General features: G+C 42.0%; 1 protein-coding gene across 1 annotated transcript in view; it reads left to right on the top strand.

The window, feature by feature from the left end:
- Positions 1 to 18,422, top strand: part of spef2 (sperm flagellar 2) — a 47,992-nt gene that overhangs the window by 8,000 nt on the left and 21,570 nt on the right. The window contains 11 exon segments of the mRNA XM_046348138.1: positions 1,382 to 1,464; positions 1,692 to 1,899; positions 2,288 to 2,476; positions 4,945 to 5,132; positions 6,422 to 6,590; positions 7,044 to 7,263; positions 8,123 to 8,205; positions 8,414 to 8,504; positions 9,395 to 9,444; positions 13,179 to 13,282; positions 13,412 to 13,662. Of these exon segments, the coding sequence (XP_046204094.1) occupies positions 1,382 to 1,464; positions 1,692 to 1,899; positions 2,288 to 2,476; positions 4,945 to 5,132; positions 6,422 to 6,590; positions 7,044 to 7,263; positions 8,123 to 8,205; positions 8,414 to 8,504; positions 9,395 to 9,444; positions 13,179 to 13,282; positions 13,412 to 13,662 (1,636 nt within the window).

Below are 18,422 nucleotides of genomic sequence, written 5' to 3'. Positions count from 1 at the left end.
ATTGAAAAAAAACTGAATGTACTGTGTAACATGTTATATTACTGTCATCTGATGAAGATTTCAAAAGGTTAGTGAAATGATTTTTCTTTTAATCCTGCGTTTGTTGATTGCATATTTTTTCCTACTTGGCTATGCAAATGAGCTATGTCTGCGGTGGTGGTTTGACATAAATATGTGCTATGTTTTCGCCGTAAAACATTTTAGAAATCTGACTTGCTGGGTAGATAAACAACTTGTTTATCTTTCATTTGAGCTATTGGACTTGTTAATGTGTGGAGGTTAAATATTTTTAGGAATATTTTTGCGTTCCATGCGCCACATTCCAGCTGAGGGTGTGGGGGGGAGGTCCCAGCTGGGAACGGGTGTCCCCAACATTAATGCAAACCTTGACATCGTTATTCACCAGCTGTCAAACAGATTTAAAAGTCTGCGGGCAACATCGAGCCTGTGTGACTCCATCCATCCCACTACCCTGGCCAACGCAGATGATGATGCGCTCTGCGAGAGCACTAACCGGCTGACTGAACATTACAGCAAAGATATATCAGCTAGCTTCCCTGGCCAATTACTCTCTTTCAGGGCCTGTTTTAAGAAGGAAATAGCAAAGCACACTACAATGGGAGACCTGGCCAAGATGCTCATTGTGGATTACAATTCAGTCACTGCTACATTTGGGGAAGTAGTTACATACATGCTCATTTTTATGACGGCCTATAACTGTAGCCAGTGCCGAGCGTTGGAAATAATTTGCAAATAAATTCATTAAAAATCCTACAATGTGATTTTCTAGATTTCTTTTCTCATTTTGTCTGTAGTAGATGAAGTGTACCTATGATGAAAATTACAAGCCTCTCTCATCTTTTTAAGTGGGAGAACTTGCACAATTGGTGGCTGACTAAATACTTTTTTGCCCCACTGTATTTATGTTTTATAATATAGGCTATTGTCTATTATTTGAAGATAAAATATGGTGTTTTTTGACCACTTTATGCTTTCCATGGTGCTGATCGACTTATACGGGTTCATTTCTGACCGCCATCCGTGGTGCTAATCGACTTATACGGGTTCATTTCTGACCGCCATCCGTGGTGCTGAATGCATTGGCTATATTGCTTCTCTGGTAACAGCTTCAAATGTGCCCTTAGATTAGGTTCTGCTCTGCTGTTACAATGCTTAGTCACAGTCTTACCAACAAAATTATTATAATTGTAAGGGAAATATGGGTGGTGATAGGGGCCTGTCATTTATTTGGGCACTCGGGCCCATCATGATTAAGCTACGCAACTGGTTGGCTTCACATCATACCACTCCGCTGTGGATCATTTCCATGGAACGTCACAGGCCCTTTTTGACATGACCAATCTCTCCGTTGTCCTTACAGAAGGTTCACATGGAAATCGCCCAGTTTGAGAAGAACAGGAAGAAGTTGTCACCTGCTGGCGGCTTTGGCATCTGTTCTTTGAGGTACGTGTTGGAAAAATCACAACCACAAATCATCCCAAATATTTCCTCTAAAAAACGAGTATCAACTGTTTCAGAGTAGGGGTGCTGATCTCGGATCAGGTTCCTCCTTTCCATTTGCTTGCATTCATTATGATCTAAAAAGGCAAAGCTGATTCTAGATCATCACTCCTACTCTAAGAATCTTGATATATGCGGCCCTTGGACTTTACCATCCATCCTCTCCACATTGCCCAGCACATGTCCGCTTTCCACAGTGAGGCCCCCAGAAGCCATGGCTCCCAGTTGCAGAGGCCTGAGGAGCTGGCTCAGGCCAACAGCGAGTACATCCAGAAAATCCGCCAGAGGCTGGAGGAGGATGCAACAGCTCGTCAGCAGAGGGAGAAACGACGCCGTCACGTCCTAGTGGAACAACTGAAAGCCCACGAGGCCCAAGAGGTGAGCAGCAACCCACAGACAGTGTATGACCTCTCATACTACATGACTATGATGTTATTAATGATGATGCATGTTCAGCACTAGTAACCAGTCACATAGTCATTTGTGAACAGGTGTAAAAACCTACACATGGCAATTCAGCTAAGACTTCGGTAGCTACTTCCACGAATATAAACAAATAAAAATGTCAATTTAGACCTGTTCGATCGTCCCGTCTTGTGTCGTTGTGTCGCTCCGTGGTGATGTTTACCCTAGGTACAGATCTAGGATCAGTTTCCTATCCCCCCAATCCTAACCTTAACCACTAGTGGGGAAATTAAAAACAGACCCAAGATCAGCGTCTAGAGCCAACTTCACCCTACACAAATGGTGTCATTTTGTGGTGCAGGAGGCCCTTCGAGAGGAGCAGCTGGTGGAGCGTCTGACCCGTCAGTCCCAGCTGGAGAGACGCCTGGCCGTCCAGCTCATGCAGCTCCGCCAGCAGAAGGATGTTCTCCGACAGAACCGAGTGTTCCGCGAGAGACAGTACCAAGAGCAACGGCTGAGGGATTTCCAAGAGGCCTTGGAGAGGGAGGCGGTGAGATCCATGTAGTCCATCGCTCCATAGGATGGACCATAGATAGACTATAGACCATAGATAGACTATAGATGGACCATGGGTGGACCATAGACAGACTATAGACCAGTGTTTCCTACACTTTGTCCTTTTTGCCCTAACATTACACATGATTAGTTGATTATTTGAATCAGCCGTGTATTGCTAGGACAAAAACTAAACCGTGCACCCCTTGGAGTCCAGAGGATAGACCATAGATAGACCATAGATAGGCCATAGGTAGACCATAGGTAGACCATAGGTAGGCCATAGGTAGACCATAGGTAGACCATGGATAGACCATAGATAGGCCATAGACCATAGATCATAGACCATAGACAAACCATAGATAGGCCATAGACCATAGTTCATAGACAAACCATAGATAGGCCAAAGATGAATGGACCATAGACCATAGATAGACCATAGATAAACCATAGATAGACCATAGATAGGCCAGAGACTACAGATAGATCATAGACCACAGATAGATCATAGACCACAGATAAACCATAGATAGACCATAGATCATAGACCATAGATAGACCATATATCATAGACCACAGATGGACCATAGATGGGTCCTAGACCATAGATGGACCCTAGATGGACCATAGACCATAGATGGACCGTAGACCATAGATGGACCGTAGACCATAGATGGACCGTAGACCATAGATGGACCGTAGACCATAGATGGACCGTAGGCCATAGATGGATCGTAGGCCATAGATGGATCGTAGGCCATAGATGGATCATAGACCATAGATGGATCATAGACCATAGATGGACCGTAGACCATAGATGGACCATAGAAGGACCGTAGACCATAGATGGACCATAGAAGGACCGTAGACCATAGATGGACCGTAGACCATAGATGGACCGTAGACCATAGATGGACCGTAGACCATAGATGGACCGTAGGCCATAGATGGACCGTAGGCCATAGATGGACCGTAGGCCATAGATGGACCGTAGGCCATAGACCATAGATGGACCGTAGACCATAGATGGACCGTAGACCATAGACGGACCGTAGACCATAGACGGACCGTAGACCATAGACGGACCGTAGACCATAGACGGACCGTAGACCATAGATGGATCGTAGACCATAGATGGACCGTAGACCATAGATGGACCATAGACCATAGATGGACTGTAAATACACCATAGATAGACCGTAGACCATAGATGGACCGTAGACCATAGATGGACCGTAGACCATAGACGGACCGTAGACCATAGACGGACCGTAGACCATAGATGGATCGTAGACCATAGATGGACCGTAGACCATAGATGGACCATAGACCATAGATGGACTGTAAATACACCATAGATAGACCATAGATGGACTGTAAATACACCATAGATAGACCGTAGACCATAGATGGACCGTAGACCATAGATGGACCGTAGACCATAGATGGACCGTAGACCATAGATGGACCACAGACCATAGAGGGACCACAGACCATAGATGGACCATAGACCATAGATGGACTGTAAATACACCATAGATAGACCATAGATGGACCGTAAATACACCATAGAAGGATCACAGACCATAGATGGATCATAGACCATAGATGGACCATAGACAGACAAATAGACCGTAGATGGACCATAGACTATAGATCATAGACCATAGATAAACCATAGATAGGCCATAGATATATAGATAGACCATAGATGGACTATAGACCACAGATGGACCACAGACAGACAAATAGACCGTAGATGGACCATAGACAGACAAATAGACCATAGATGGACCATAGACAGACAAATAGACCATAGATGGACCATAGACCATAGACAGACAAATAGACCGTAGATGGACCATAGACCATAGATGGACCATAGACCACTGACAGACAAATAGACCGTAGATGGACCATAGACGGTCTGCTTGAGCAATGCCCTGCTTTAGTCAATCATCAGCAGCCAACATGTCAGAAGAAGTTGTGTGCAGGATTTCCCCTTCAGTGAGACCCTGACCTCGTCAAGTACAGGAAGTATTGCACCTGCACATTGTACATATATACCTAGAATCAGCATGGAAAGTAATGCCTCATCTAGTTTAGCTACTTAGTTGTTCAAAATTGTAATGATGTTATTATTAACAAATAAAAGGTTTGCATTAGTTTCATGTACAGCCATGCTTCAAAAGAAATACAGTGTAAAGCCAACTATAGTTTTGGGTGCCTTCAGGAGAATATGACTTTATTTTCGATTTCTTAGTGTTACTAACAATATGTTTTTGGAGTGGCTGGATTCTGGTCACGAGGGGGGGATTGAACTAAGGTCCTTACTATCCGATAAAGGTAAGGGTTAAGTTTAGGGTTTAGGTTAGGACGTCCCAAGGATCCCGGAATAGCACTAACTATTAAACTAAAAGCTGATGTGAGGTTTGACCTTTGACCTGCCACTGGTGTAAACAGGCTCTAGCACGCCGGGCCAGTTTGGATCACGCCGAGGAAACTCGGAAGGAGATTGAGGTACATGACAGGATAGCGACGGAGCGCGCCCAGGCTCGCTACAGGAAGCACTCCGACAGCTGCAGAGAAATACTGGAGCAGATAGTGGACCTGGCCACGAAAGCTGGAGAGTACCGCCTCCTCACTGGAAAGTACGTGCCACCCTTCGAGAGTGTTATTCATTTCCACAAATTCAACGCTTTTTTTTTTTTAGGTTTTTATGTCATTGACATTTCGAGCTATTGAAATGTTTGAATATTGTCCCATGTACATTATGTCATTTACTGATGTCCCAAACTAGCCTCGTACGGATAACCAAAGTCAAACGAAATTGACCATGGTCAGTGTGATGGCCGTTACAATCTGGTCACGTGCAACTGTGCTCCGAATTGATTATGGCTTGAGTGCTGCCAGATGTGGGCAGGATTGAAATAAACCCAACCCAAGGAAAACTGTTACGTACTCTTCAATACGTGACATACCCTTTTTGTCTTAGTAATCTCGCAGATCTCGGTTCTGGACGAGACTGACTTAATGATCCAAAATTATCCTATTTACACTTTGTAGACAATTTTGACTAGAATAAATGTTTCTGACTCCCATCGATGCCACATAGGCTGTTTTCAACCAGATACGTTTGTATTTTATTCAGTCACTCTTTAGAGTTTCATGACGTTCTGTACAAATGTTTGATAGAATCTGAAAGACAAGGGTGTTTGTAATTTGTTTGAATGATAAAATAATGGAAGTGAAAAGGCTGCCATATCCATTGAATATACTAAAAGCACTCACAATATCATAAGCCAGCTATAGATGTTGAGGAGCTAAGACAATCTAAGAGTGTTTAACCCCCGTAGAAATGAACAATGTGTCAGAATGTGAGTATTTCACCACTCACTGGGCACACACTGGTTGAATCAACGTTGTTTCCACGTCATTTCAATGAAATCAATGAAATGATGTGGAACCAACGTGGAATAGACGTATATGCCAAGTGGGAAGTTGTGTTTACTCATACCGTTATAGCTTTGCTTGTGCAAAATCGTTAGGTTCGCTCAAGGCACGACATGACGGAATCATGTATTTTTTTTGCTTGTCAAATGACTTGACCATCAAAATCAAATAAAGAAAACAACCTAAAATTCTGTCTCATTCTTCTCGTGAAAGTTTTAGTGTAACTTGTTCACTTGTAGTGGTTCGAACAACAACAATTAGAATGTACTTGGAGGGAAGAGACTTAGAAATGATATGCAGAAGACAAGTAGACAAAGATGGGAGAGCAACCTTTCTGTTTTGGGACCCTTTTTTTATTTTTTAAATCTTCAAGACCTTAATCGTTAATTCAGTAGAGTGATACTCCAGCAGGACCGACACAGTATTCTGACGGCATCATTTTAGATGCAACACAGCTCTGAGTGTACTTTGCTACTCTGTCCTGCAGTCTTATCCCTGGGAAGTTGATGCGGGAATGGAAGGAGCTCATGTTTTGCGGGAAGCCCCTGTATGACAGTGGCAGTCTGGAGGAGCTACCTGCCGACCCCACCCCAGAGCAGTTCATTGAGGTTGAGAAACAGGAGATCCTTAACAACCAGGACTATGATGAGTATATGGTGAGTCCATTAGTGTGAGGTCATGCCCAAGAAATTCTGTTAGGAATTGTCCAAGACATTCTGTTAGGAATTGTCCAAGACATTCTGTTAGGAATTGTCCAAGACATTCTGTTAGGAATTGTCCAAGACATTCTGTTAGGAATTGTCCAAGACATTCTGTTAGGAATTGTCCAATAAATTCTGTTAGGAATTGTCCAATAAATTCTGTTCAGTGTGTAACTGGAATTCAGTTGTTCTCAAATTGTCTTGAAATGGTGTCGCAAGTCAAGAATATGACTTCACTGATATGTTGAATTTCACAATGGTGCAGGTTTATAGCCTGGTCTCAGATCTGTTTGTGCTTTCATGATAATTCCTTGTATTCCTGGTACCCAGGCTAGCAGGTTCAGCGTTATTGTTGGCAGTAATCCCAGTGTCTTTAGGTGTGTTCTATGTGTTGATTCTATGTGTTAGAGCATGACTGGTGAGTGGACCTGGCCAGAGGAGGGGGAGACAAAGCCCCCCCCATCCAACAACAATATCCTGGGACATGTGGTGCTCCGCCTGCAGACTATTGTGAACCCCCCCAAACCAGACACCCTTCCTCCCTTCTTTCCTCGGTTCACACTGAAAGCCTGTGTGCTAGGGAAGCTTTTCTCCGGGAAGACCACATGCTTAACCAGGATTGCCAAAGGTATCCCTCCAACCATATGATGCAGTATCACACAGTATCGTGCAGTATTGTGCATTACCATGCTACTTAATTTCTTGCAAAAGATTAGGTAACAGATTAGGTGTTGTCCTGTGTCTTGCCTCGTGACAGTCATCTATGTTCTTTGGCTAAAACAACCATAGAATAACATACAGGTAACTGCCAAAATAAAGGAAACACTAAATGAGGGATACAAACTATATTGAAAGCTGGAGCTTCCACACAGGTTTCTGAGTTAATTAAGCAGATAACTTCCCATCATGCTAAAGCATTTCGCTACACTCGCATTAACATCTGCTAACCATGTGTATGTGACAAATAAAATTTGATTTGATTTGATTTGAAATACTGACCAGGTGAATCCAGGTGAAAGCTATGATCACTTATTGATGTCACTTGTTAAATCCACTTCAATCTGAATAGATGAAGAAGAGGAGGCAGGTTCAAGAATGATTTTTAAGCCTTGAGACAATTGAGACATGGATTGTGTATGTGTGCCATTCAGAGGGTGAATGGGCTAGACAAAATATTGAAGTGCCTTTGAACAGGGTGTGGTAGTAGATGCCAGGCGCACCGGTTTGTGTGAGGAACTGCAACGCTGCTGGGTTTTTCCACACTCAACAGTTTCACGCTTTCGACACCTTGTAGAGTCCATACCCCGACAGACTGAGGCTGTTCTGAGGGCAAAAGGGGGGCTGTGCAACTCTATATTAGGAATTTGTTCTTATTCATGTTTTGTACAGTCAGTGTAGGTATACAGTATATATGAATTTTATATATATATATATGAAAATAGGATCTCTCTGCAAACCACCATCTATTCTCTCGTCTTCTAACCCAGTCCATCACATCCACATCCTGTCAGCTAATGTTCTGATCCAGGAGGCCCTGGCTGCACATCAGCTTGGAAAGCTTGGACGTGAGGTCAGAAAACCATTTTTTTTTTTTATGTAAAAAAAAAAAAAAAAAAAAATCTAAATCGTGTCTGAAAGGTTTTGAAGTGAAGTGAATTTGAATAACACATATATAAAACGGTCATAAGAATGGATGAATGACAGCTGTATGCAGTTTTATAGTCCATTTTGTAAACCTGTATTTAATTAAAAACATGAACCTTTTTATACTGTATAAGAGCCCAGAGAGCTGTGAAACATTGGCCACTAAAGACATCGACCAGGTGGAGATGGATACTGAGATGGAGGTGGAGTCGTCACAGGGTTCAGGTGAAGTTGCCCCTAGACGCTGATCTTGTGTCGGTTTTTCATTTTCCCCACTAATGGTTAAGGTGACGATTGGGCGAGGGCAAGCTGATTCTAGATCTGTACGTAGGGGAAACATCACGCCAGAGCGCAGTATTAGGAGAATCAGCAGCACATGATTAAGCCAATGAGAAATGTAACTTGGGATTTCCAGGTGGTGAAGTTGTCTAGGGCACTGCATCGCAGTGCCACCAGAGACTCGGTGTTCGCGCCCAGGCTCTGTCGCAGCCGGCCGCGACTGGGAGGTCCGTGGAGCGACGCACAATTGGCCTAGCGGTGTCCGGGTTAGGGAGGGTTTGACCAGTAGGAATATCCTTGTCTCATCGCGCACCAGCGACTCCTGTGGCGGGCCGGGCACAGTGCACGCTGACCAGGTCGCAAGGTGTACGGTGTTTCCTCCGACACATTGGTGCGGCTGGCTTCCGGGTTGGATGCGCGATGTGTTAAGAAGCAGTGCGGCTTGGTTGGGTCGTGTTTCGGACGCATGACTTCCGAACTTCATCTCTCCCGAGCCCGGGAGTTGTAGCGATGAGACAAGATACCTACTAATAATTGGATCCCACGAAATTGGGGAGAAAAAGGGGGTAAAATAATATATAATATAATAAATAATAATAATATATGCCATTTAGCAGACGCTTTTATCCAAAGCGACTTACAGTCATGTGTGCATACATTCTACGTAAGGGGGGTCCCGGGGATCGAACCCACTACCCTGGCGATACAAGCGCCATGCTCTACCAACTGAGCTATAAAGAAATGTATCTTGTAATTTCCAGGTGTTTTCTTACTTCATCCTGAATTACCCGTCTGTAAACAAGCGTTTTGTCTGATTTGGTCTTATTGCTTGGTAGGCCCACTCGCTCAGGAGCCTCAGCAGCAAGGAGCCAAGAAAAAACCCAAGGCAAGTACAGTACGTATTTTAACATGACCATGTATCTCTTACACCTACACACTGACACGTACAGTGTATTCAGAAAGTATTCAGACCCCTTGACTTTTTCCACATTTTGTTATGTTACAGCCTTAATCAATTCAATTCAAGGGCTTTATTGCCATGGGAAACATGTGTTAACATTGCCAAAGCAAGTGAGGTAGACAACATACAAAGTGAATATATAAAGTGAAAAACAACAAAAATGAACAGTAAACATTACACATACAGAAGTTTAAAAACAGTAAAGACATTACAAATGTCATATTATATATATATATATATATATACAATGTACAAATAGTTAAAGGACACAAGATAAAATTAATAAGCATAAATATGGGTTGTATTTACAATGGTGTTTGTTCTTCACTGGTTGCCCTTTTCTCGTGGCAACAGGTCACAAATCTTGCTGCTGTGATGGCACACTGTGGAATTTCACCCAAAAGATATGGGAGTTTTTCAAAATTGGATTTGCCTTATTCTAAAATGGATAAACAAATCATCATCACCATCAAGCTACATGCAATAACCCATAATGACAAAGTAAAAACAGTTTTATTTGAAAATGTTTTAAATAAAAAACTGAAATATAACATTTACATAAATATTCAAACCCTTTACGCAGTACTTTGTTGAAGCACCTTTGGCAGCGATTACAGCCTCAAGTTTTCTTGGGTATGACGCTATAAGCTTGGCACACCTGTATTTGGGGAGTTTCTCCCATTCTTCTCTGCAGATCCTCTCAAACTCTGTCAGGTTGGATGGGGAGAGTTGCTACACAGATATTTTCAGGTCTCTCCAGAGATGTTCGATCGGGTTCAAGTCCGGTCTCTGGCTGGGCCACTCAAGGACATTCTGAAGCTTATCCCGAAGCCACACCTGCATTGTGTTGGCTCTTTGCTTAGGGTCGTTGTCCTGTTGGAAGGTGAACCTTCGCCCCAGTCTGAGGTCCTGAGCGTTCTGGAGCAGGTTTATCATCAAGGATCTGTCTGTACTTTGCTCCGTTCATCTTTCCCTCGATCCTGACTAGTCTCCCAGTCCCAGCCACTGCAAAACATCCCCACAGCATGATGCTGTCACCAAAATGCTTCACCGTAGTGATAGTGCCAGGTTTCCTCCAGTGACACTTGGCATTCAAGCCAAAGAGTTCAATCTTGGTTTCATCAGACCAGAGAATCTTGTTTCTCATGGTCAGAGTCCTTTAGGTGCCTCTTGGTAAATTCCAAGTGGGCTGTCATGTGCCTTTTTACTGAGGAGTGTCTTCCATCTTCCTCCTGGAAGGTTCTCCCATCTCCACAGAGGAACTCCAGAGCTCTGTCTGAGTGACGATCGGCTCCCTGACCAAGGCCCTTCTTCCCCGATTGCTCAGTTTGGCCGGACAGCCAGCCCTAGGAAGGGTCTTGGTGGTTCCATTTAAAAATGATGTTCTTGGGGACCTTCAATGTTGCAGAAATGTTTCGGTACCCTTCCCCAGATCTGTGCCTCGACACAATCCTTTCTCCGAGCTCTACTTTCAATTCCTTTGACCTCATGGCTTGGTTTTTGTTTTGACATACACTGTCAACTGTGTATGTATATAGACAGCTGTGTTCCTTTCCAAATAATGTCCAATCAATTAAATTTACCACAGGTGGACTCCAATCAAGTTGTATAAACATCTCAAGGATGATCAATGGAAACAGGATGCAGCTGAGCTCAATTTCGAGTCCCATAATAAAGGGTCTGAATACTTATGTAAATAAGGTATTTCTGTTTTTTATTTGTAATAACTTTGCAAAAATGTCTAAACCTGTTTTTCTTTGTCATTATGGGTTATTGTTTGTATATTGATTTTTTTTAAATAAAAAAATAATCAATTTTAGAATACGGCTGTAAGATAACAAAATGTGAAAAAAGTCAAGGGGTCTAAATACTTTTCAAATGCATTGTAGGTGCATAGGTGTTCTATTTTAGCAGTACGGCCCGAGGAGGTTTGGTATATGGCCAATATACCACGGCTAAGGGCTGTTCTTAGGCACGATGCAACATAATCAGAACAGTAAAAATAAATGTTTTGTCCACCAGTTTATATTTATACCTAATACTGTATATACAGTACCAGTCAAAAGTTTGAACATACCTACTCATTCCAGGATTTATTTTCTTTTTCTTTACTGTTTTCTACATAATAGAATAACAGTGAAGACATCAAACTCACAGTGCCATCTGTTTTGTCACCAAGCCCCATATACTATCCACCATTGCGACCTGTACGCTCTCGATGGCTGGCCCTCGCTTCATATTCGTTGCCAAACCCACTGGCTCCAGATCATCTTTAAGTCTTTGCTAGGTAAAGCCCCGCCTTATCTCAGCTCATTGGTCACCATAACAACACCCACCCGTAGCTACCACTCCAGCAGGTATATCTCACTGGTCACCCCCAAAGGCAATTCCTCCTTTGACTGTCTTTCCTTACAGCTCTCTGCTGCCAATGACTGGAACGAACTGCAAAAATCACTGAAGCTGGATACTTATCTCCCTCACTAACTTTAAGCACCAGCTGTCAGAGCAGCTCACAGATCACTGCACCTGTACATAGCCCATCTGTAAATAGCCCATCCAACTAGCTCATCCCCATACTGTTATTTTATTTATTTTGCTCCTTTGCACCCCAGTATCTCTACCTGCACACTCCTCTTCTATTACTCCAGTGTTTAATTGCTATGTTGTCGTTATTTCACCACTGTGGCCTATTTATTGCTTTACCTCTCTTATTCTACCTCATTTGTACACACTGTATATATACTTTTTCTATTCTATTATTGACTGCATGTTTGTTTAATCCGTTGGTGTACCTCTGTGTTGTTGTTTGTGTCACACTGCTTTGCTTTATCTTGGCCAGGTTGCAGTTGTAAATGAGAACTTGTTCTCAACTAGCCTACCTGGTTAAATAAAGGTGTTCTCAACTAGCCTACCTGGTTAAATAAAGGTGTTCTCAACTAGCCTACCTGGTTAAATAAAGGTGTTCTCAACTAGCCTACCTGGTTAAATAAAGGTGTTCTCAACTAGCCTACCTGGTTAAATAAAGGTGTTCTCAACTAGCCTACCTGGTTAAATAAAGGTGTTCTCAACTAGCCTACCTGGTTAAATAAAGGTGAAATAAAAATATATAAATAAAACAACTATGAAATAACACATATGGATTCATGTAGTAATCAAAAAAGTGTTAAACAAATCAAAATATATTTCCTATTTCAGATTCTTCAAAGTAGCCTTGATGAAAGCTTTGCACACTCTTAAATATATTTTGATTTGTTTAACATTTTTTGGGTTACTACATGATTCCATATGTGTTTTTTCATAGTTTTGATGTCTTCACTATTATTCTACAATGTAGAAAATAGTAAAAAAATAAAAAAAATACTTGAATGAGTAGGTGTGTCCAAACTTCTGACTGGTCCTGGGGTGGCAGGGTAGGCTAGTGGTTAGAGCATTGGACTAGTAACCGAAAGGTTGCAAGTTCAAATCCCCGAGCTGACAAGGTACACTGTCTGTCGTTCTGCCCCTGAACAGGCAGTTAACCCACTGTTCCTAGGCCGTCATTGAAAATAAGAATTTGTTCTTAACTGACCTAGTTAAATAAAAGCAAAATAAAAAATAAAAACTGCTGTATATATTACTTGAATACTTGTATTCGGAATAACAAAGAACATCCTTCCCAGCTCTCTGTGAGGGCCCAGCATGGAGCAGCAGTGGAAAAGGTTCTCAGAAAAGGGAGATCTGTCCCAGACGAGCTCCTTGTGGACATTGCAGTCGAAGCTATCAGGTTTAAACACAAACAAAATCCTATTCTGTTCTTTAGAAGTAATAAATCAAATTGAATGCTAAATTTAAAGGAATAGCCCTTTTCGTTTTGAATGTGTATTGACTGTAATCTCTTTACTCTTTAACCCAGGGCAATCCCAGCAGACTCCGGCTGGATTCTGGACGGCTTCCCGGTCGATCTGACCCAGGCCAAGCTTCTGGAGAAGGCCCTGGGGGGCTCGGACACTGGGAAGGAGAGGAAGAGAAGGAACAAGCGGTCCAACCTGTCTGTGGATAGCAACGCGCCTAAGGAGCCCCCTCCTCCCTCTCCTGTGCTGGACCTAGCTCTGCTGCTTGACGTGTCTGATGACCACGTTTTGGACAGGGCGGCCAAGCAGGCCTGTGAGTTTCATAGCCCCGGTCCCAGATCTGCTTGTGTTGTCTTGCCAACTCCTATGGTCGTTGACACAGGTCCTATGGTCATTGTCACGCAGCGTTACCTCGACCATAGGGGTCGGCATGACAACACAAACAGTAGTAGGTATCCAGGCTGTATGTTTCAAGTTTTCACGTCTATTCACCACAACAGTACAGGATACAACAGGTGTAGAACAGTACAGGATACAACAGGTGTAGAACAGTACAGGATATAACAGGTGTAGAACAGTACAGGATATAACAGGTGTATAACAGTACAGGATATAACAGGTGTATAACAGTACAGGATATAACAGGTGTAGAACAGTACAGGATACAACAGGTGTAGAACAGTACAGGATATAACAGGTGTAGAACAGTACAGGATACAACAGTACAGGATATAACAGGTGTAGAACAGTACAGGATATAACAGTACAGGATATAACAGGTGTAGAACAGTACAGGATACAACAGGTGTAGAACAGTACAGGATACAACAGGTGTAGAACAGTACAGGATATAACAGGTGTAGAACAGTACAGGATATAACAGTACAGGATACAACAGGTGTAGAACAGTACAGGATACAACAGGTGTAGAACAGTACAGGATATAACAGGTGTAGAACAGTACAGGATATAACAGGTGTAGGACAGTACAGGATACAACAGGTGTAGAACAGTACAGGATACAACAGGTGTAGAACAGTACAGTTAAATGTTTACCTTGGGATCTCTTTCCAAACAATACAGTGATAATAATATAGATAATAATAATATAGATAATAGTAATATAGATAGTAATAATACAGATAATAGTAATATAGATGGTAATAATATAGATAATAATCATATATATATATATACCGTAGTAATAATATAGATAAGAATAATATAGATAGTAATAATATAGATAATAGTAATAATATAGATAATAGTAATAATATAGATAATAATCATATATACCATAGTAATAATATAGATAAGAATAATATAGATAGTAATAATATAGATAATAGTAATAATATAGAAAATAATCATATATATATACCGTAGTAATAATATAGATAGTAATAATATAGATAAGAATAATATAGATAGTAATAATATAGATAATAGTAATAATATAGATAATAATCATATATATATACCGTAGTAATAATATAGATAGTAATAATATAGATGAGAATAATATAGATAATAGTAATAATATAGATAAGAATAATATAGATAGTAATAATATAGATAATAGTAATAATATAGATAATAGTAATAATATAGATAATAATATAATATTTTTTATAAAGTCAGAACACACTGAACAAAAATATAAACGCATGTAAAGTGTTTGTCCCATGTTTCATGAGCTGAAAAAAAGTCACAGCCATTTTCCATACGCACAAAAAGCTTATTAAAATGTTGTATACAAATTTGTTTACATCCTTGTCATTTTTCCTTTTCGAAGCTAATGAATCCACCTGACAGGTGTGGCATATAAAGCAGCTGATTAAACAGCAGGATCATTACACAGGTGCACCTTGTGCTGGGGATAATAAAGGCCAATCTAAAATGTTCAGCCCAGGACCTCCACATATGGCTTCTTCATCTGCAGGATCGTCTGAGACCAGCCACCCGGACAGCTGATGAAATTGTGGGTTTGCACAACCAAAACATTTCTGCAATAACGGTCAGAAACCGTCTCATGGAAGCTCATTTGCGTGCTCATCGTCCTCACCAGCGTCTTGACCTGAATGCAGTTGGGCGGCGTAACCGACTTCAGCGAGCAGATACTCACATTCGATGGCCACTGGCACACTGGACAAGTGTGCTCTTCACGGATGAATCCCGGTTTCATCTGTACCGGGCAGATTGCAGACAGCGTGTATGGTGTCTTGTGGGCGAGCGGTTTGCTGATGTCAGTGTTGTGAACAGAGTGCCCCATGGTGGCGATGGGGTTATGGTATGAGCAGGCATAAACTACGGACAATGAACACAATTGCATTTTATCGATGGAAATTTGAATGCACAGAGATACCATGACGAGATCCTGAGGCCCATTGTCATGCCATTCATCCACCACCATCACCTCATGTTTCAGCATGATAATGCATGGCCCCATGTCACAAGGATCGGAACACAATTCCTGGAAGCAGAAAATGGCCCAATTCTTCCATGGTCTGTATACTCACCAGACATGTCACCCATTGAGCATGTTTGGGATGCTCTGAATCGACATGTATGACAGCGTATTCCAGTTTGTGCCAATATCCAGCAACTTCGCACAGCCAAGAGGGTTTTGACAACATTCCACAGGCCACCATCAACAGCTTGATCAACTCTATGCGAAGATGTGTCACAGTGCATGAAGAAAATGGTGGTCACACCAGATACTGACTGGTTTTCTGATACACGCCCCTACCTTTTTTTAAGGTATCTGTGACCAACAGATGCATATCTGTATTCCCAGTCATGTGAAACCCATAGATTAGGGCCTCATTTATTTATTTCAATTGATTGATTTGCTTATATGAACTGTAACTCAGTAAAATCTTTGACATTGTTGCATGTTGCGTTTATATTTTTGTTCAGTGTCCATCTAAACATGAGTAATAGTGACCAGTAGCAGGATAAGTAGATAGATACTAATGGTAATACATACATGTAAACAGGAGTAATCGAAACCAGTAGCAGGATAAGTAGATAGACACTAATGGTAATATATACATGTAAACAGGAGTAATCGAAACCAGTAGCAGGATAAGTAGATAGATACTAATGGTAATATATACATGTAAACAGGAGTAATCGAAACCAGTAGCAGGATAAGTAGATAGATACTAATGGTAATATATACATGTAAACAGGAGTAATCGAAACCAGTAGCAGGATAAATAGATTAATGGTAATGGCAATCAATAATCAATGGACAGCAGTTTAAAGGAGTAACACATTGAATCAATTATCATTTTAGCAGCAGTGTAGGTTGTGTCTGAGTGGGTAGAGACCTGGGGATGGACATAGGGTCAGTATGGGAGAGGTCTGTGGGAGTGGGAGAGCACTAGTTGTTAGCCATTTAACAGTCTTATGTTCAGGGCATTGAAGCTGTTTAGGAGTCGGTTTTGCTGTTTAGGAGTCTGTTGGTCTGAGCCTTGATGCACCGGTACCGCCTGCTGGACGTGAGCATGGAGAACAGTCAATGTCTTGGGTGGCTGGAGTCCTTGGCCTTTTTTCAGTCCTTTCTCAGACACCGCCTGGCATGTAATTCAGACCCCTTTGGCTTTTTACACATTTTGTTGCTTTACAGCTTTGTTCTAAAATTGATTAAAACAAATCCCTTATAAATCTACACACAATACCCCATAATGATATCACAATACCCCATAATGACATCACAATACCATATAATGACATCACAATACCCAATCATGACCATGCGAACAAACAGGTTATTAGAAAAAAATAGCACAAAAAAACAGAAATATCTTTACACAAGTATTCAGACCCTTTGCTATGAGACTCGATATTGAACTCAGGTGAAACCCGTTTCCATTGATCATCCTTGAGCTGTTTCTACAACTTGATTGGAGTCCACCTCTGGTAAACTCAATTGATTGGACATAAATTGGAAAGGCACACACCTGTCTATTTAAGGTCCCACAGTTGACAGTGTATGTCAAAGCAAAAACCAAGCCATGAGGTCAAAGGAATTGTCCGTAGCGCTCCGGGACACAATTGGGTTTGAGGCACAGATCTGGGGAAGGGTACCAAAACGTTTCTGCAGCATTGAAGGTCCCCAAGAACATGGTGGCGTCCATCATTCTTAAATGGAAGAAGTTTGGAACCACCAAGACTCTTCCTAGAGCTGGCCGTCCGACCAAACTGAGTAATCAGGGGAGAAGGCCCTTCGTCAGGGAGTTGACCAAGAACCCAATGGTCACTCAGACAGAGCTCCAGAGTTCCTCTGTGGAGATAGGAGAACCTTAGAAGACAACCACCTCTGCAGCACTTAGGCCTTTATGGTAGAGTGGCCAAACCGAAGCCACTCCTCAGTAAAAGGCACATGACAGCCCGCTTGTAGTTTTCCAAAAGGCACCTGAAGGACTCTCAGACCATGAGAAACAAGATTATCTGGTATGATGAAACCAAGAATGAACTCTTTGGCCTGAATGCCAAGCATCATGTCTGGAGGAAACCTGGCACCATCCCTACAGTGAAACATGGTGGTGGAAGCATCGGGATGTTTTTCAGAGGCGGGGACTGGGATGCTAGTTAAGATTGAGGGTAAGATGAACGGAGCAAAGTACAGAGAGATCCTTGATGAACACCTGCTCCAGAGCACTCAGGACATCAGACTGGGGCGAAGGTTCACTTTCCAACAGGACAACGACCCTAAGCAGAATGACAAACTCCCCACATATAGGTGTGCCAATCTTGTAGCGTCACAGCCGAGAAGACTTGTGGCTATAATCGCTGCTAAAGGTGCTTCAGCAAAGTACTGAGTAAAGGGTCTTGAATAAATTTGTACCAATGTCTAAACCTGTTTTTACTTCGTCATTATGGGGTATTGTGTGTCAATTGATGAGGGGAATAAACTATTTAATCAAGTTTAGAACAATGCTGTAACGTAACAAAATGTTGAAAAAGTCAAGGGTGTTGTGTAACTTCCGAATACATTGTATGTCCTGGATGGCAGGGAGCTCGCCCCAAGTGATGCGCTGGGCCATTCGCACCACACTCTATAGG

Source organism: Oncorhynchus gorbuscha, linkage group LG04 (assembly GCF_021184085.1).
Source record: "Oncorhynchus gorbuscha isolate QuinsamMale2020 ecotype Even-year linkage group LG04, OgorEven_v1.0, whole genome shotgun sequence".
NCBI classification, from domain to species: Eukaryota; Metazoa; Chordata; class Actinopteri; order Salmoniformes; family Salmonidae; genus Oncorhynchus; species Oncorhynchus gorbuscha.
The sequence above is the reverse complement of the archived record's forward strand: the minus strand, read 5'-3'. Positions and strand labels throughout refer to the sequence as shown.